Source organism: Leptodactylus fuscus, chromosome 4 (genome assembly GCF_031893055.1).
Source record: "Leptodactylus fuscus isolate aLepFus1 chromosome 4, aLepFus1.hap2, whole genome shotgun sequence".
Classification (NCBI taxonomy): Eukaryota; Metazoa; Chordata; class Amphibia; order Anura; family Leptodactylidae; genus Leptodactylus; species Leptodactylus fuscus.
Genome location: NC_134268.1, coordinates 30,164,107 through 30,185,335, shown reverse-complemented (window position 1 = coordinate 30,185,335; position 21,229 = coordinate 30,164,107). Strand labels below are relative to the sequence as shown.

Sequence of the window (21,229 nt, the reverse complement as noted above, 5' to 3'; positions counted from 1 at the left end):
TGTTCTTGACCTTAAAGATCATTATCTTCTCCTGACTATCCGTGACTTCTAAAGCCCAAGGATGATAGCTACCAGAATACTAGACTTTCTCTCCTATTGCAAGAAACTATTTGTCTCTGGAAGGGAAACTGGATGGAAGAACAGGATTGTTTTTTGCCTTCTTTGTTGGCTTTTTGGGATGACCATAAGTGGTTGTTTGATTCTTGTTTTTTTCTTGTCTAAGGTAGGTCTTGGACTGGTCAACTTGCTGATTGCCATCTCTCTTGGAATGGTCGTCTCTGTCCTTGCCTATGTCTATAAGGCGGTACGTTGTACAGGTCTTCTGTTCCTCTTGTGTTGCGGCATGAAACAAGGTCGGAACGTGCTCATCGCCATTGGGAGCAGTATCGTTGTCTTCAATAACGTCAAAAACATATTAGGGAATTTGAGGGTCCTGGCCGAGTGTATTGTGTGTAACGTGGAGACCAAACGCACTTTGTTAAAGGTGACACCCCTCGATTACTACATCAGGAGCTTCTACTTAATCTATCAAAACGCCAAGAGGTTTTTTTTTAACCCCCTTCAAGGTTTTGTGTCCTTGGATGACGATTTCAAGTGCTGGTTGGAAATCTCCGATGATAACCTGAAAACTGTGCTCAATGAAACGAAACAACAGATCCGAGACCTCTCCTCCAATATCTCCGTCTATCTGGATCTTATAACTAATGTCGGACGTATTGCTTTTCTCGTACTCGGAGTTTCCATCATATTAATTGGCGCCATAATACTATTAAAAAAGTTCCTTGGCAAAGACAATGCAACGTATGAGAATGTGTATATTACTAAAAGGTTTATGGCGTACGATGAGAGCTGCAAGAAGCGAAATGCGTTGGGAGTTCTCCCACTCAACAAAACTGAAAAAAACATCTACATCGCAATTCCCAGTCTGAAAACTTCACGAACACAGAAGCTAAAAATGGTGTGGTTTTTTATCCCGGTGTTGACACATGTTTCTATCTGGACTGTGATTTCCGTACTGGATTTTATGCTTTACTGGGTGATTCTTACAATCAGCAAAAATCTGCAAAGTCTGCGCCCAATTGAAGTGCCATTAAAATTGACATTTGCAGTAAGTATTCATAGGGGTGGTAGAGATGTCCATACCTGCAACTAAGTCTATATTCACACAGTCAGACGTTATACTGGGAAGAGCCTCTGACATACAGTAATGTGTAATATTTTAGGCAGGTGTTCTGCACAATAAGAATACTGATTTTCCTGCTGACACAGTCCCTTTAACAGTATGTTCCCTTTAAAGGGATCTTATCATACAAATAATTTTTTTTCTGAGTAACACTTCGGAATAGCCTTAAGAAAGGCTATTCTTCTCCTACCTTTCGTTGTCTTCTCCACGCCGTCATTCTGTAGGAATCCCGTTTTTTGTCGGTATGCAAATGAGTTCTCTTGCAGCACTGGGGGCAGACCCCAGTGCTCAAACAGCACTGGGGGTGTACCCAATGCTGTGAGAGGACTCTCTTCAGCACCGCCTCCATCTTCATCAGCAACGTCCTCTTCATCTTCTTCTTCCGGCACAGGTTTCAGACTTCTAGGCCTCGGGCAGAGCAGACTGCGCATGCCCACAGGCCACGAGAAAAAGGCTGCTTACAATACTGTGTAAGCGCAATCTAGTACAATCTATAAAAGATAAAAATTACCCGAATTGCCCTCGGCTCAGCTGTGTGCTTGTGTTTCTAGTAGGGACTGCATTGTCAGGCGCAGTAAGGCTTATTGCCTATTGAGAACTAAAGAATGAGACATATTGACATCCTACTGCCCAATCTTTCTCCATACACTTTACATCATTGGCAAGTCCGGACGAAATTCACTCCTATGTAAGTCTACATGATGTAGACCCAAAAGTTGCCAAAAACATCTATGAAATAAAACCTTCATCGCTGGTTCCGTGGATTCACTTTGGCAGATATTTCAGGGTACAGTGGACAGTTAGTATTATTCTCCATCTAAGATCATCTTCTAGTCTGCTTTATATTGTGCATATTAGACATAACATTGCAGCCTTTACCCCATTATTTGCCCCTTTACTTCTATGGGTCATTACATATTCATCTCTCTAGAGGGCGCTGGCGTCCTGAGTTCCTTTAGGTTGCTCCAGTAATAGCCCTTTCATTTATTAATCTTCAGGATACGGCCTTGGGCTGAATCAGGGTCACATGTTGTACCCGTATGTGATTATACTGCAAATTTGGATTTGACCTGCTGGTTAAAAACCTATTATAAACCTGTAAGAGCCCAGTGGCCATTATAAAGCCTCAGCAAATAGAGGTTGTGGATGGCAGTAGAGAGCCTATTTAGTATATTGGGTGCTAAAACTAAAGGCACCAATTGCTCAAGAAAGGTGGGGGCTAGAGAAAAAAATCCCACTGTGCCAAAATAAGGGGATCAGCGACTATTAGAGGCTAAGAACTGGAGTTAGGGCAGGTGGTGAAAGGTCCTCTTTAAAATAAGGACGAAGGACCTTGCGTGATCCTGGTGAATTTCCATCGGGAAAATTCAGCAGTTTGTTCCTCTGTGAGCAGATGTGACAGAAACCAGTCTCCAGAAATCAGGTGGTTTTTGCTTTGGCTCGCCTGCGGGTCTCTTTGAGGGTCACCTACAACCTTCCATCTATGCATTGCACTGCAGATTTTATTCCAGCATGTGCATGAGACCTGTACAGTATATTGTGGACAGTACTGTGATCACTCGCCATGGGGCCCGGGCCTTGGGAGTCTGTCAGCAGAAAAATCTGTATCAGACTAATGATAGAACCTTATACAGTGGCTGCTACACTTTCCAAAGATGTCTTTCTTATTCTGCATTGCAGCTCCATTTTCATAAAAAAACAGGATTGTATTCTTATGCAAATTAGGTGAAAGGGCTTTATGGGCGTGTCTTACCTGCCAGGGCTCCACTCTCCACTGTAGGTAGAGAACAGGGCAGCAGTCCGGGGCAGTTATCTACATCAGTGTTTCTCAACCTTTTTAAGCAAAATACCCCCTGGTGAGAAAATGTCCCAAACAAGGACCCCTAAATAGTGATCCCTTATGATCCCTTAATGTAAATAAAATAAGGCTTTTGGGGGGTTTTTTTTACAGCTTTCGTTAACAATTATGTAAACGCCACTTCAGTGTCTCCACATGTAGTATAATGTCACCACCAGCGCCCCCACATGTAGTATAATGTCCCTCATACTTCAGTGCCCCACAAGTAATATAACGACCCAAACATGTAATATAATGGCCTCCACATGTAAAATAGGAACCCCTATAGTCTTCTTCTGGCACAGGCGGTCAAACTTCCAGGCCTCGGGCATCACGTAGAGCCGACTGCACATGCCCGCGGCCACAAGAAAAATGGCCGCTTACACAGTAAGTAAGCAGCCATTTATTTTCATGTGGCCTGTGGGCATGCGCAGTCGGCAGAGGCTTAGAAGTTTGACTACCAGCGCCGGAAGAAGACGCGGCGAAGACCCCGTTCCTGAAGAAGATGGAGGCGACACTGGAGAGTTCTATTGCAGCATTGGAGACACCCCCAGTGCTGTTTGAGCGCTGAGGACCGCCCCCAGTGCTGCGAGAGAACTCATTTGCATACTGACGAAAACTGGGATTTTTACAGAACGGCCGCGCAGAGAAGACATCTAAAGGTAGGAGAAGAATAGCCTTTCTTAAGGCTATTATAAACTGTATAAAACCAAAACTGTCGTGTTGTCCATAAGAAGCAATCCCAGGGGAGTGTGAACAGGGCCTAGAGGGTTCCATGGTCAGGAGATAACATTACCGGTGATCCCGGCCATTGCAGTGACATGTCCGCTGTCTATCATTCCCCTCACCTTCACTCTGATATATATACAATATTGGGGGATATTGGGACTTTTTCGCAGCGCTCATGTTCCTGCTATTCCCAGGGATTGTGGACGTCCGCTTCCTCTTTTATAAATATATACGGCTATACATGGCGCTGACTCATTCTGGCTTATATGGGTGAGAATTTCATCTCTGCTGAGTAATATGGCAGTATATCAGCAGGAAACAGATGGATGGGTAAGGCTTACTGTGAACGGTCCCCTAATGGGATACTATAGGTGATATCACTGCATTTACAAGGCCTGCTAATAAAAGACCAGCAGGGCAGCAGTCACATCACATCCCCTGCTATGGTCCTGCAGCACATTATACATGCTGTGTATGGCAGCCTGTAGTCTGTAGGTTCCAGGCTTATTAATAGATGACCGATCTTTACCATAACTCATCACATTAAGGTCAATGGTAGAGATGGGCGAACCTCCAAAGATTTGTTTCAGGTTTGGATGGAAGTTTGGATAGAACAGAAGTGAAATTATTATATTCCGGAGTCTCTTCAGACCCCATTGAAGTATAATAATATCTATGCCATACGGAGCAGAAATAATACCTCTATACAGCGCCATAATAATACACTTCCAAATACATCGTATGCCTCTGTTTCCTTGGGATCTTGTATCTTACATGGTTTGTTATATTCATATATCTGTAGTGTTTGTACCTAGATTTGGTTATTATTAGAGATGAGCGAGTACTGTTGGGATCAGCCGATCCGAACAGCACGCTCGCATAAAAATGAATGGACGTAGCTGGCACGCGGGGAGTTAAGCGGCCGGCCGCCGTCAAAGCGGAAGTACCAGGTGCATCCATTCATTTCTATGGAGCGTGCTGTTCGGATCGGCTGATCCGAACAGTACTCGCTCATCTCTAGTTATTATCTCACCTATACATGATTGTCGCTCTCTTTCTTTAGCACACAGAGTTTGACCTATTGAATTTGGGAAGGAGGGAGAATTCTCACCATGCACAGCTGAACATCAATCTCTTTGAACCCCAGTGCACCCCTAAGCCGAATCTCTCTCTGCCGGACACTTGGATCCCCTTGGCCATTATAATCGGGGTTTTACTTGTTCTTGTTTTCATTTCTGCTTTCCTGGTACAAGTCAAGTTGTTGCTGATCGCAGCCTTCTACCCAGACAAAGACATGGAGAGGGTCACTTACCTCCACCAGAAAATACAGCAAGAAAGGGCCTTACTGTCGTCATCCTCCGAAAGTGCGAAACTCAAGGAAATTATTTCCCAGGTACTATAGGATGGTATTATAGTCTTCATGCATTGGGCTCGTATATAGGTATACCCAGGGGCGTAACTACCGCCATAGCAGCAGAGGCAGCTACCACAGAGCCCGGGACATTAGGAGGCCCGACGACAGCCGCTACCGCTGCGTTTTTTGTTTACTCCAGCCGGTAACGGGCCCTATTTACTTATCGATCCTGGCTGGGCCAGAATCGGTAAGTGACACCGCGGGCCCCACAAAGACTATTATTATACTTGGAGGTCTTTTCAGATCCCCGAGCATAATGATCGGAGGCCCAGGGGAGGTAAGAAACATAAAAAACACTGTTACTTACCTCTCCACGATCCAGGCAGGCCTCAGGCCTAGTTGTCTGACGTCACATGAACCCGGCCTGTGTCTCAGGTCATGTGACGTCTGACGTCATTGAAGAAAGCCGACAGCGTAGGAGCCGGGGGACAGGTAAGTAACAGTGGGTTTTTTTATGTTTTTATTCCCCCGGGTCTCCAATTATTATCTGAAAAGACCCCAGAGTATAATAATTGTTTATGGGTGTCCACAGTGGGACATAATACTGTGTGCAGGGGCCACTGAGGGACATAATAGAGCACGCAGGAATGTGGAGGGGGGGGGGCGGTCGAGGTCTTCGGTGTTGGTCGGGGGGGGAGGACATGTCAAAAGTTCGCCACGGGGCCCCGCCATTCCTAGCTACGCCACTGGGTATACCTACAGGCACCTGTGGAAGGGCTAAGCAGAATATATTACTGATGTCTAGTAATGGACACCCAGGGAGGGACTAAATGTAAAAGTAGTACCAGATCTACCATATGAAGGACACCTTTTACTTATAATGGGTTAACTAAGTTTCTATCCTATTTTCAAATAGAAAAGAACCTAAGGCCCAGTTTACACAGACTGTGGTTCCTGGCCCAAACATGGCAGCATTTACTGTCCTCGCTGTGGCTCAACATGTCACTGCCGCTGAGCCATGGTCGTGCTGGTAAATGTGACCATTACATGGACTGGGTTCCCAACTTGATCAGAGATGTGTATACCCTGCCTTAGTTACCTCTGACTCTTCTACCTCATGGTCCATATTTACTATTATAAATGTAGTCTAGACAGTCTGGAAATGTGTCAGATATAACATAGGGGCTCATAGGTGACAAATCTGTCCAGTCTTCATAACCCCCGAGTCATCGCGGGGTGCACCACATTTATAACAAGGTGGGCTGGTAGATTTATACCTGGCATATATTTCCAGCATCATTTACACCACTTTCCTCCCCAAATGACCCCCAACTAGATCTTAGTGTTCTGTAAACTAAAACCCTTGGAACTAAAGGGTCACCGACCTCCATTGATATCTGTGGGCACAATAGATGAATATGAACTATTGCAGGAAAACTGTTCAAAATGGTTCTGGTACGGCAAACCCAACTGACCAACCTGAGGTATATCACTGAGAGTATGTAGGGAATAGTATCAGTGGAGAGACCTCGCATTGGCAGTGATACATTGTATTCTCTTCTGCAGGTGAATTTCTGGTTTCCAATAATCACAAGAAAACATTTTACCAAGAGTCAATAAATCTGATGTCATACGAGTCTATCCATTGGCCATTTATTACTGGAAGATACCTCCTCTATGAAGGAAGACGACCTGCGGCAGATTGGTTATTCCTAGACATTGGCGCAGTACCTTTACTCCCTCTTTGTTGGAATTGCTCCAGGAGCTTATCCACATACAGAGAAGTCCTGGTGGTAGAGGACTCCCCTGACCCCTCTAATATGGAGGCGCTCTGGCGTTTGTGATGTTGTTCCCGGAATCCGATTTGATAATCTTTGCTCTTGATGATCCCTGAGTTTACTCCTTGGATCTTCCTCAGGTCACCAACCTCTCCACCCCCTAATTCTCGCCATGTTCTGCCTCCCCTCTCTAACCTATTCTTTCTTTTCCTTTTGTGTCATTGTCATGGTTGTTCGTCCTCCCCTTATTCTGCATGTCTTGACTCATCTGTGGCCCCTACTCCCTTAACCCCCATGTTAGTGGTGGCCTTCCCCATGAGACTGATATCATGGCCACCATTTTATAGGGCATCATTGCTGTGATGTTTAGCCTAGGTGCCTAAGGTGCCCTTTAGATAGCCCGTTGCGATATGTTTCTACGTTACCCTTAAATATATGTTATTTTCTCGTTTCCCTTTTCTTGCTTTGTCAGCATTTACTTTGTACATTACTTAATATTTATACTAAGAAACATTGATGAACCGTAACAAATCCAACACTGGAAGTGATAACAAGCGTCTTCTTCAGGCCTCTATCCCAACAACCGAACAACTAACCATCTATCCACAACACAGCTGTACCTAGGCTGTACGTCACCCAGGGCAAAGGCTCAGTCCACCACCCTTACTCTAATGGTGGTGGTGCCAGCTGTGCGACCCCGAGCGCTCAGACTCATCTATCAAGTCCAGCCGTCGTGTGGTGCAACACTTTAATGTGCAAGGTAAATAGTCTGTAACCTGTGACTCTCCATCTCTTACAAAACTACAACTCCCAGCTGTCAGGGCATACTGAGAATTTTAGTTTCCCAAGATTGGAAGGCAGCGGCATCATCTGAAGCTCCCTTGACCCAATCCCAAATATGTAATGGGCCCCCTTACCATATAGTGTCTATAATAGTGGTGTCTTATGCTGTAGAGAGGCCTATGGGCCCCTGGAGGTGCTAGGTCTGCACCTCCTACATTTAGGCCCCTGCTGGAAAGTCACAAGATGTAGGCTATAATTGTACCAGTTACATAGTTACATAGTAGATGAGGTTGGATAAAGACATGAGTCCATCAAGTCCAACCTATAACCCTACAATCCCCTACAGTGTTGATCCAGGGGAAGGCAAAAAACCCCATGAGGCTCATGCCAATTGCCCTATTTCAGGGGAAAAAATTCCTTCCCGACTCCAAATCTGGCAGTCAGTATAAAACCCTGGATCAACGTGTCCTTAAAATCTAGAGACCATAACCCGTTATATTTTTCTCTTCAAGAAAGGCATCCAGGCTCTCTTTGAACTTGTTTAATGACTCCACTTCCTGGGGCAGAGACTTCCAGAGCCTCCCTGTTCTTACTGTGAAGAATCCCCTTCTATGTTTCTGGTGAAACCTTCTCTCCTCCATACGTAGTGGATGTCCTCTTGTCACTGTCACTGGCCTAGGAGTAAAAATATCCTTAGAAAGTTCTTTGTATTGTCCCTTCATGTATTTGTACATTGTTATTAGATTTCCCCGTAGACGTCTTTTCTCTAAACTGAATAACCCCAAGTTTGTTAATCTATCATTGTACTCCAGTCCACCCATTCCCCTAATCATTTTGGTTGGCCGTCTTTGCACTTTTTCAAGTTCACTTATGTCTTTCTTGTATATCGGGGCCCAAAATAGCGCACAATATTCTAAGTGTGGCCGCACCAGTGATTTGTATAGAGGCATAACTATGTCCTTGTCATGAGAATCTAGACCTCGTTTGATGCATCCCATAATTTTATTTGCCTTGGCATCAGCTGCCTGGCACTGGTCACTAAAGGTAAGCTTGCTGTCCACCAAAATCCCTAAGTCTTTTTCATTGTCAGTCTTACCCAGTAATTTACTATTTAGTACATAGTCATACATTTTATTACGTCGCCCAAAGTGCATTACTTTACATTTGTCAACATTAAACTTCATTTGCCAAGTCTCCGCCCATGCTTCCAGCTTCCTTAGATCCCCTTGTAATATTCTACTATCCTCCTCATTATTGATTACCTTACAAAGTTTAGTATCATCTGCAAATATGGACACCCTGGTTTGTAAACCCTCTACCAGGTCATTAATAAAGATATTGAACAAGAGAGGACCTAATACTGACCCTTGCGGCCCCCACTGGTGACTGTGACCCCTCCAATACTGACCCCTATGGCACCCCACTGGTGACTGTGGCCCAGTCTGAATATTTACCATTAACAAGGACCCTCTGTTTCCTATCAGTGAGCCAGTTGTTAACCCAAATGCAGATGTTTTCCCCCAGTCCCAACATTCTCATTTTGCATACCAACCGTTTATGTGGAACAGTATCAAAAGCCTTTGAAAAGTCCAGGTACACCACGTCTACTGTATTACCCATGTCCAGATACACCACGTCTACTGCATTACCCATGTCCAGGTACACCACGTCTACTGCATTACCCATGTCCAGGTACACCACGTCTACTGCATTACCCATGTCCAGGTACACCACATCTACTGTATTACCCATGTCCAGATACACCACGTCTACTGCATTACCCATGTCCAGGTACACCATGTCTACTGCATTACCCATGTCCAGGTACACCACGTCTACTGCATTACCGATGTCCAGGTACACCACGTCCACTGTATTACCCATGTCCAGATACACCACGTCTACTGCATCACCCATGTCCAGATACACCACGTCTACTGCATTACCCATGTCCAGGTACACCACGTCCACTGTATTACCCATGTCCAGATACACCACGTCTACTGCATTACCCATGTCCAGGTACACCACATCTACTGTATTACCCATGTCCAGATACACCACGTCTACTGCATTACCCATGTCCAGATACACAACGTCTACTGCATTACCAATGTCCAGGTACACCACGTCCACTGCATCACCCATGTCCAGGTACACCACGTCTACTGCATTACCCATGTCCAGGTACACCACATCTACTGCATTACCCATGTCCAGGTACACCACATCTACTGCATTACCCATGTCCAGGTACACCACGTCTACTGCATTACCCATGTCCAGATACACCACGTCTACTGCATTACCCATGTCCAGGTACACCACGTCTACTGCATTACCCATGTCCGGGTACACCACGTCTACTGCATTACCCATGTCCAGATACACCACGTCTACTGCATTACCCATGTCCAGATACACCACGTCTACTGCATTACCCATGTCCAGATACACCACGTCTACTGCATTACCCATGTCCAGGTACACCACATCTACTGCATTACCCATGTCCAGATACACCACGTCTACTGCATTACCCATGTCCAGATACACCACGTCTACTGCATCACCCATGTCCAGGTACACCACGTCTACTGCATTACCCATGTCCAGATACACCACGTCTACTGCATTACCCATGTCCAGATACACCACGTCTACTGCATTGCCCATGTCCAATCTTGAACTTACCTCCTCATAGAAGCTGATCAGATTAGTCTGACAGGACCGATTCTTCATAAACCCATGCTGATTGGGTGTTATAAGATTATTTACATTGAGATACCCCAGGATAGCATATCTTAGAAAGCCCTCAAATATCTTTCCCACCACAGAAGTTAAACTTACTGGCCTATAGTTTCCAGGTTCCCTTTTACACCCCTTTTTGAAAATTGGCACCACATTTGCTATTCGCCAATCCTGTGGAACAGACCCAGTCATTACTGAATCCTTAAATATTAGATACAAGGTTCTATCTATGACCATGCTTAATTCCCTCAGAACTCGGGGGTGTATACCATCTGGACCGGGCGATTTCTCTATTTTAGTGTTTTGCAGGCGGCGCTGCACTTCTTCCTGGGTTAAGCAGATGACATTTAATTGAGAGTTTACATTACCCTTAATCATGATATTGGCCAATGGATTTTCTTGTGTAAACACTGTAGAGAGTGATGGGGATATGATGCCCCCTTATGGAGCTATTTCTGTATGGAGATGTAGATTATATCATCATGACTCGCAGATCCTATAACGTGGTTACAATGACATTGACACATCCACATCACTTCCTCTTATGGTCTAAAAAGGAACAGCAATAGAATGAGTTACATGTGGTGACAAAAGGAGAAGACCTCGTGGTCCCAAATATACATTAGTGTGTCACAATCTATATTATTAATATTCACATCCAGAATATGACCCCCTTTTTCTGGCCCCCACACAATAAATGAGCTCCGTTTTCTCTTGGCCACACACAATAGATTGTGACCTAACCTTTACTACCTGCACAATAACATCTTATAAAAGGGGTTGTCCACTTTAGATGTTTTTGGATTTGGTCCTCCAACCATTAGCTGTCCCCAGGCTCCTGTTACTGGAACGCTCAATGATCAGTTGTAATCTGTGTTGGAATTGGACAGAAAATAATTCATTTCTCTACAGCGCCACCATGGGCAAGATTAAGTACTACAATGTTTTCAATTACATCAATAGGCAGTATGTGTGATGATAAATGTCCTGGCTCTTCTAGAGGGAGAGACTTCATTGTAGCCGTTCTCTACTCTGATGGAAGGTCCTGAGCGAGGGCTGCCCAATATTTGATGAAAATGTAGATTGTAGGCATATGTCTCCAGTCTAGATGTATACTGTATACTTCCAGGGAAACCCTTCTGTACCGAGCTTGTCCTTCTGTACAGGGCTATTTGCAGGGTGAGGGGCAGAGGTAGCAGCGTTCCCTGTGCCATGTAAGAAGATACCATTATTTTGCATGGCACATGGAAGGGTTATATGTGATCTGCTCTTTGTCAAGGGACTGTCCATAGCAGAGGACCCCTTTAAAGTACTTTGTGGGTTTATGTAAATAAAGTTTAAAGACTGTCTCATAAAATATAAATTGTGCTGTATTTTCACCATTTTTAATATCTCAGTTTGCTTGCTGTGAATGTGAAACAGAGACACTAACACATTTTGGTTCCTGAAACATTCTTGTATTCTGTCATAAGATGTTTTGGCAATAAGCCCGTTTGAACTAGAATGTATGTGTTAGCGGAACTATGTAACCATACTTGGATATCGTATCATGTGACTGTAGTATAATCACTTATGCTATATAAACCTGTCCTTTTTGCTTTAATAAACTGAAGCATGCTGAACATGATACCCTGGTGTCAGTCTGTATGACTCCCGAGCTCGTAAAGTTCTTCCTGATCAATTAGAACTACGACAACATAACTCGTGGGTCTTGAGTCCCTAACAATACCGGGGTACGCCACGACACTCTGCTGCAGTTCTAATGCCAAAAGATCCCACACTAGAGTATGTCTCTAATATAGTGGCCATACAGAGGATCGCGTGCACTGTAAAAACTCTATTTTTACATGTATTCTATCATATTAGCTTTATTGTAGGTTACAAACAAGGACAACATCATTTATATAGAATTAAACAAGACAATGAAAGGTTATAAAATATAAGGAATCTCTGTAACATTTAGTATGTACCGTGGGGTCACCCTGTCGTATTACATACATATATAGAACTGTTATGTAACCAGAACCTTCTTATATACATTGTACCAGACTTGTAGCTTTGCTTTTCCTTACTATTCCGTTATTTAATACCCTGACCAGGACAGAATGGCTTGTTGGTGCTCGGCCAGACCCTCCCCAATATAAAAAGGACCCTTTCTAACAAAGGGTCTAAGTCTTAGTCTGTGTTCACACTACCATTGTAGTTCCAGTTTACAACGCAAGACACAGCATTTTTTTTTTTTTTGCGACTTTGTTAGGAAGAAAAGCAATGTATGCGGAGCTATTTTTTTCTCCATCAAATATGCGGAGACAGCTAAATGAAGGCTCTGAACGTAGTGTGAACACAGCCTTGTAGCACAGATAATAACTTGTTATAAATGAAACAAGCAAAAACATCTTACATGGCTGATATATCAGTATGTGTAGTAAATGTGACAAATTGCTGGATATTATAGCAAATAAAAGCTTCATCTCGTCATTGTCTGGTTGACCACAGATAATGCCCTTAGGTTCCAATATGGCTGACAATGGTAGTAACCTTCAGTTATCGGGGTAAGAGCAATTCATGAACGCAAACTACTAATGTGAAATACAGAGAAGACAAAGGACATTTGTGATCATTTAGACGGAGAAGTGGGACAAACGCAGGTTCATGGAATGGCAGCCTGGGCTTTATAGCGCTCAGTATTCATTTGGTTATCCAGCTTGGCATGGACGCCCTGTCCTAAAGGAAAAAAAAAAGACAAAATTAGAGGGATCAGAACAAGTGCCATCCAGTCCACGAGGCTTCTTCTCTATCTGGTCAACCCTCCAGGGAAAGCTACTGAAAGTTCAATCCCTGTGTGTTTTTCATTGAGCAAGCGGCATCCCATTGCAGAATATCGGAGGGGCCGGCCAGATTATGATGACCTTTACTGTAATAAACCTGTAGAGTGTGTCTGCTTCAGCCATACCGCCATACATCATACCCACATTGTTCTATAGATTCCACCTATGTGTGCCTATGTTGGTCTAAGTTGGGGTTTTTTCCAAGTAACTTCTTTTTCCCAAATGTAGCTATCTCAGTTCTCCCTCAGCTGGTGGGTGACCACTAGCTGCTATGATATCTCCCATACACTGCACACAAGCAAAGGAGGAGAATCTGCTCCGTGTCTCTCTCCAACTCAGAAGCAGCAACAGGATCATAAAGGACATTTTAGAGATGTACTGGCTGTATTGATGTGAATAAAGCACTTGGGGTAAAATAGAAACTTTCTATTTAGCTGATCCAGTCTCTTCTGTGCCTGTCTCTCCTCTCTCACTCAGCGCCTGCTTAGTCCTTCATCCTGCCATCACCATAGACTTCTATTGTAAGAGATAATCTGACAACTCTGTGATCTCGCTTTAGTATGAAGGAATTCAGCAAGAATTTCAGAGTACATGGAGAAAGAAGCATTTTTCTGTGATCAGATATATTATAATGTTTATTATATTCCCTTTATTGACATCCAATATAATAGTAAAGATCACCTGCTGACAATGATGCTCCATTCACTTCAGCTGGATGACTTCTCCTTTATACGGTTCTCTCTGCACTGGCATTGGTTGACAAACCTGAAAAATAAGACTTTGATGAAAACTACAGAAAGACAAAAGGGTCAAGAACAAAGTAATAGTGATCCAGGACCAAAGCAGAGCTAATGCCATATATGACTATAACAGATCGATATTATTAGAACATTGAGTCTAAAAATTCTATTCGGCATCCCAGATTGCACTGGACTATTTTATATCACACATTATTTTTCACACACGTTGTGAGCCAAAATGACACTTATGTAAAGCTACTGCGGGTTCAAACCTGTAAAAAATGACAACTACTTTTTTCTAATTCCACCCCATTATGAGTTTTATCCAGCTCTCTAGTACATTGCACAGAATATTAAATGGCGTCATTCCAACATGCAATTTGTTCCACAAAAAATAAGCCCTCATATGGCTTTGTGAACAGAAAAAATATAAAAGCTGTGACTTTAGGAATGCAGGGAGTATAAAAAGGACCATGGAAAAGCAAAATGTAACTTCGGTGGAAGGGGTTAAGCAAATTATTCATTGGAAACTTCATCTGGTGATGTAACAAGCACTTTATGTAACGGAAGGAAATTATTTCTACAGAAATGTATTGTACTGTGGAAGGATGGGAGTAGTACTGTAGTAAATGGGGGTAGTACTGTAGTAGATGGGAGTAGTACTGTAGTAGGAAGATGAGACTCCATGGACTGCTAAACCCCAAATCAGCCACCCCCCCCCCATACTCTCCCCCTCGACTCCAACTCCCCCACACACACACACACACACACACACTTTACTAGCTTTGGCAATGCCAAATATCCATTAGGACGTGCCAATAAAGCCTATTTGATTTGAGATGAGGTAGTACTGTAGTAGATGGGGTAATACTGTAGTAGATGGGGGTAGTACTGTAGTAGATGAGGTAGTTCTGTAGTAGATGGGGTAGTACTGTAGTAGATGGGGGTAGTACTGTAGTAGATGAGGTAGTACTGTAGTAGATGGGGTAGTACTGTAGTAGATGGGGTAGTACTGTAGTAGATGAGGTAGTTCTTTAGTAGATAAAGTAGTACTGTAGTACATGAGATAGTTCTGTAGTAGATGGGGGTAGTACTGTAGTAGATGAGGGTAGTACTGTAGTAGATGGAGGTAGTACTGTAGTAGATGAGGGTAGTACTGTAGAAGATCGGGGTAGTACGGTAGTAGATGGGGTAGTACTGTAGTAGATGGGGGTAGTACTGTAGTAGATGGGGGTAGTACTGTAGTAGGTGAGGGTAGTACTGTAGTAGATGGAGGTAGTACTGTAGTAGATGAGGGTAGTACTGTAGAAGATCTGGGTAGTACGGTAGTAGATGGGGTAGTACTGTAGTAGATGGGGGTAGTACTGTAGTAGATGGGGGTAGTACTGTAGTAGATGGAGGTAGTACTGTAGTAGATGAGGGTAGTACTGTAGAAGATCGGGGTAGTACGGTAGTAGATGGGGTAGTACTGTAGTAGATGGGGGTAGTACTGTAGTAGATGGGGGTAGTACTGTAGTAGATGGGGGTAATACTGTAATATATGAGGGTAGTAGTCATTGATGATGATGATGATGTGGTTGTATTTTCCCCCCTCCCATTCACTTCAATCTGCTTCAAATTCAGCTCCAAATTCAGCCGTGTTAACATACCCTTAGGCTGGGTCCACAGTGTGATGTGACAACCCCTTTACATCTCTCCCCAAATCGCCCCTAGAGACTTACCTCATCTCTTTGTAAAACCCTTCTGTATACATAGTCAGCAAATGGTTTCCGTGGGATGTATTTGCCATGGCCGGGTACAGTGTGCAGGGTTCCATTTTCATACACAACTCTTCCGCCAGCAATGGTGACGAGAGGGACTCCATGACACACCATTCCCTCAAATATATTGAAATTCACTGCTTGATGGTGAGTTTTGGCTGAAATAGTCCTATAGAAATATAAGATCACATATGTATAATGTCCGATATGGAGCTGGTGATGTTTCTGTAGTATTTCTATTAATTTACCATATGACAAAGATAGACAACCAACCAAAAATAAGCAACCTAAAGTATATGTGTAAATGCATGGGTTCCTTTAGACTATACCAAGCCCTAAAGAAATCTGTGTCCTCACCATACACATAAATATCCACAAGAAAAGCAATTGTGAGTAAGACACTTAGTATAAAAGAAATATACTCCACATCCAGTCTTGGTCAATAAACTTGTCATAATTTTATTTATTACATCATACACATATATAAAAGATGGACATTGAAAGGAGAATCTACAAATACAAACTGACTGGGTAAAAGTGAAGTGCAGCAGATGGTACGTGGTCCCTTTAAGTATTTACATACAATGGAGTGCACATGGATTAAGCTAATGCCAGAAAGGAGCTCAGCATTGGAGTCCTTTATACACCGTGTGTGGACATTATATACACATAGCAATAGTATCAATAGCCGCTGAGGTATATATCATGATTGGCTACTAAGTTATACACATTACCACAACAGCTCAAAGAAAGTGCTAGAAGTTTAAAGTTACCATGTGGTCCAATATATGTCTCCTATCCATTAAAGTAATAGCATTGATACACACACATTGGTGACTATAACAACATAGGTTCACATATAGCCTATACCACTATATACAGGTCTAATAGCACTGTGGCTTACCCATGTTGCCAAATAGGAGGTATACAAGTCAGGACAGGCACTCACTCCCCAGTACCTGACGCGCGTTTCAGCTATGCAGCCTTCGTCAGGAGATCATTTGATTCCGTTGACCCCTAACCTATCTATCTGCAGGGCTGGGGTGATATGCTGGGTCTGGTGACCCTAACCTATCTATCTGCAGGGCTGGGGTGATATGCTGGTTCTGGTGACACTAACCTATCTATCTGTAGGGCTGGGGTGATATGCTGGTTCTGGTGACCCTAACCTATCTATCTGCAGGGCTGGGGTGATATGCTGGTCCTGGTGACACTAACCTATCTATCTGCAGGGCTGGGGTGATATGCTGGTTCTGGTGACACTAACCTATCTATCTGCAGGGCTGGGGTGATATGCTGGTCCTGGTGACACTAACCTATCTATCTGCAGGGCTGGGGTGATATGCTGGTTCTGGTGACACTAACCTATCTATCTGCAGGGCTGGGGTGATATGCTGGTTCTGGTGACCCTAACCTATCTATCTGCAGGGCTGGGGTGATATGCTGGTTCTGGTGACACTAACCTATCTATCTGTAGGGCTGGGGTGATATGCTGGTACTGGAGACACTAACCTATCTATCTGCTGGGCTGGGGTGATATGCTGGTTCTGGTGACACTAACCTATCTATCTGTAGGGCTGGGGTGATATGCTGGTTCTGGTGACAGTAACCTATCTATCTGCAGGGCTGGGGTGATATGCTGGTTCTGGTGACAGTAACCTATCTATCTGCAGGGCTGGGGTGATATGCTGGTTCTGGTGACCCTAACCTATCTATCTGCAGGGCTGGGGTGATATTCTGGTTCTGGTGACAGTAACCTATCTATCTGCAGGGCTGGGGTGATATGCTGGTTCTGGTGATACTAACCTATCTATCTGCAGGGCTGGGGTGATATGCTGGTTCTGGTGATACTAACCTATCTATCTGCAGGGCTGGGGTGATATGCTGGTTCTGGTGACCCTAACCTATCTATCTGCAGGGCTGGGGTGATATGCTGGTTCTGGTGACCCTAACCTATCTATCTGCAGGGCTGGGGTGATATGCTGGGTCTGGTGACACTAACCTATCTATCTGCGCGGCTGGAGTGGGGTCTTAGACTTGTTGGAGATTTTGCTGCGATTTTTTTGAGCTAAAGTCAGGAGTGGATTGAGCAGAAGGTAGACATATAAGAACTTTCTATGTATTTCCCATTCCTTGTAGCTGTTGCTGGGTTTGGCTCATGAAATGCAGCAAAATTTGCAACAAGAAAGCAGTTTTTACACAACGTGGGGCCTCAGCCTCATACAAACAACCGCACATGGAAGAGGAGTAGACTATGTTGCAATTGACGTGATCCTCTGCAAACCGTCTATCTTTTTGGATGGACCAAGGATAGGTCATGAGTATCTGATCTGTGGTCCCGGACCCCACACATATCAGCTGATCCAGCCGCCTCCAGGTCTCAGACGCTGGTGTGGCCGACGGGGAGCGTGTGCCATCTGATGCTATTCAAGTACGAGTAGTGGCACTGCAGCCCTGTCCATAGCGGTGAAGCATGGCTCCTATTACCTGTACATACTTTCCATCCACTGCTGTAACTTCCGACACCTAAAGGCTGCTATAGCAGCTGATCTGTGCGGGGTCCAGGACTACAGATCAGATACTCATGACCTTTCCTTGGTCCATCCAAAATGATAGACGGTTTGTAGAAGATCACGTCAATAGGATCTTCCATGTGCGGTTGTTTGCATGAGGTCCTGGGGGCCACAGATCAGATAATGCTAATAAATGGTATAAATCCACTTGGGGCCTGTAAAAACCCTTTAATTGCCTGAATTTTTGGTTGACTTTAGTAGGTCTTTCTATAGAGATCACCCAGTAGTCTACAGTCCCATAAAAGCATCTGCTGTAATTTACTCCCCAAAGCCAACTTCTTGCAGCGAGCAATATTCCAGACGCTCTGATAAATGGGCAGGAGCGAGCCAGACAGGAACGAACTCATTTTGCCCAGACTTGATAAATCTAGGTCAGCGAGCTTTCGCTGCTTTACCTGCGCCTCGGAAATGTTCTTACTTTGCCTTTAACCTTTTGTGATAGCGCAGACAGTGTGACGGGATTATTGCCACTTCAGACACATTTAATGGTGTTAAATTCCCTAATTTATAAGCCGCGGTGTAAGCGCTGGATGGAGACGCCAGCGGGATGTTCCTGTGCACACTTTGTCACTTCAGGAGAGAGCGTGCTGATGAAAAGCGGCAGGAAACACGGCGAGCGACTTTACTAGGTTAAAGCGATGTTTTCTGTAACACTCTACTAAGCAAACTCAATGGCGTCCGATGGTCTGCGAACCTCTACACATGGCACGGATAGGGATCAAGTGGTTGTGACAAGTCGCATTAATCTGAACATACTTAGTACGGTTGAAAAAAGACACAAATCTTATCATGTGCAACTTATTTGTTCATGCAACAGGAGGACACCTTGTATACGTTACATCCGAGGGCATTAAAGGTTGTGGCTACTTTATGGGCAACGGATATGACAGCAGAACGGTCTTGTCAAGGAGATAACTGACCTCTATGTGGTACAGAATATGTTACCGCCGCCTAAGAGCCACAATAACTGTCCCAAAGAGTTGGCGGATAAGTCGGATCCCTTAACGTTGTGTTACATATTTTCCTTCAACCCCTTTCTACTGCAGGAAATTTTTGGTGTTGGCTCAGGAAAAAATAGTGCATGGGACCAGGGGGCATTATATTGTGTGATACCTGGGGGCACTATATTGTGTGATACCTGAGGGGCACTATATTGTGTGATACCTGAGGGGCACTATATTGTGTGATACCTGAGGGGCACTATATTGTGTGATACCTGGGGGGCACTATATTGTGCGAGACCTGGGGGGCACTATATTGTGCGAGACCTGGGGGGCACTATATTGTGCGAGACCTGGGGGGCACTATACTGTGTGGGACCTGGGGGGCACTATATTGTGTGATACCTGGGGGGCACTACATTGTGCGAGACCTGGGGGGCACTATATTGTGTGATACCTGGGGGGCACTATACTGTGTGGGTCCTGGGGGGCACTATATTGTGTGGGACCTGGGGGGCACTATATTGTGTGCTACCTGGGGGGCACTATATTGTGTGATAGCTGGGGGGCACTATATTGTGCGAGACCTGGGGGGCACTATATTGTGTGATACCTGGGGGCACTATACTGTGTGGGTCCTGGGGGGCACTATATTGTGTGGGACCTGGGGGGCACTATATTGTGTGATACCTGGGGGCACTATATTGTGTGATAGCTGGGGGGCGCTATATTGTGCAAGACCTGGGGGGCACTATACTGTGTGGGTCCTGGGGGGCACTACATTGTGTGATAGCTGGAGGGCACTATATTGTGTGCTACCTGGGGGGCACTATATTGTGTGATAGCTGGGGGGCACTATATTGTGCGAGACCTGGGGGGCACTATATTGTGCGAGACCTGGGGGGCACTATATTGTGCGAGACCTGGGGGGCACTATACTGTGTGGGACCTGGGGGTCACTATATTGTGTGATACCTGGGGGGCACTACATTGTGTGATAGCTGGGGGGCACTATATTGTGTGATACCTGGGGGGCACTATATTGTGCGAGACCTGGGGGCACTATATTGTGCGAGACCTGGGGGGCACTATATTATGCGAGACCTGGGGGGCACTATACTGTGTGGGACCTGGGGGGCACTATATTGTGTGATACCTGGGGGGCACTACATTGTGTGATAGCTGGGGGGCACTATATTGTGTGGGACCTGGGGGGCACTATATTGTGTGATAGCTGGGGGGCACTATATTGTGCGAGACCTGGGGGGCACTATATTGTGCGAGACCTGGGGGGCACTATATTGTGCAAGACCTGGGGGGCACTATACTGTGTGGGTCCTGGGGGGCACTATATTGTGTGATAGCGGGGGGCACTATACTGTGTGGGTCCTGGGGGGCACTATATTGTGTGGGACCTGGGGGGCACTATATTGTGTGATACCTGGGGGACACTATATTGTGTGATACCTGGGGGACACTATATTGTGCGAGACCTGGGGGGCACTATATTGTGCGAGACCTGGGGGGCACTATATTGTGCGAGACCTGGGGGGCACTATACTGTGTGGGTCCTGGGGGGCACTACATTGTGTGATAGCTGGGGGGCACTATATTGTGTGCTACCTGGGGGGCACTATATTGTGTGATAGCTGGGGGGCACTATATTGTGTGAGACCTGGGGGGCACTATATTGTGTGATACCTGGGGGCACTATACTGTGTGGGTCCTGGGGGGCACTATATTGTGCGAGACCTGGGGGGCACTATACTGTGTGGGTCCTGGGGGGCACTACATTGTGTGATAGCTGGGGGGCACTATATTGTGTGCTACCTGGGGGGCACTATATTGTGTGATAGCTGGGGGGCACTATATTGTGTGAGACCTGGGGGGCACTATATTGTGTGATACCTGGGGGCACTATACTGTGTGGGTCCTGGGGGGCACTATATTGTGCGAGACCTGGGGGGCACTA

General features: G+C 44.9%; 2 protein-coding genes across 2 annotated transcripts in view; one reads left to right on the top strand and one right to left on the bottom strand.

Annotated features, from left to right (window-relative positions):
* The first annotated feature begins 61 nt into the window (after positions 1–61).
* Positions 62–6,723, top strand: DCSTAMP (dendrocyte expressed seven transmembrane protein). The gene is made up of 3 exons (XM_075271906.1): positions 62–1,108; positions 4,813–5,142; positions 6,670–6,723. Exons 1-3 carry the CDS (start codon positions 62–64, stop codon positions 6,721–6,723), a joined length of 1,431 nt encoding a protein of 476 aa, XP_075128007.1.
* Positions 6,724–12,322: 5,599 nt separating this feature from the next.
* Positions 12,323–21,229, bottom strand: part of DPYS (dihydropyrimidinase) — a 33,835-nt gene continuing 24,928 nt past the window's right edge. The window contains exons 8-10 of the mRNA XM_075270269.1: positions 15,705–15,912; positions 13,925–14,008; positions 12,323–13,139 (exon numbers count right to left, since the gene is read on the bottom strand). Coding sequence (XP_075126370.1) covers positions 13,946–14,008; positions 15,705–15,912 — 271 coding nt within the window. The 3' untranslated portion in view covers positions 12,323–13,139; positions 13,925–13,945. The remainder of the gene's footprint in view (positions 13,140–13,924; positions 14,009–15,704; positions 15,913–21,229) is intronic.

Bases quoted from the DNA above. Each gene is read 5' to 3' on its own strand.
- DCSTAMP (XM_075271906.1), top strand. From the start codon at position 62: ATGATAGCTACCAGAATACTAGACTTTCTCTCCTATTGCAAGAAACTA. The intron at 1,109-4,812 runs GTAAGTATTCAT...CTCTTTCTTTAG, and splicing joins CATTAAAATTGACATTTGCA to CACACAGAGTTTGACCTATT. The intron at 5,143-6,669 runs GTACTATAGGAT...TCTCTTCTGCAG, and splicing joins TCAAGGAAATTATTTCCCAG to GTGAATTTCTGGTTTCCAAT.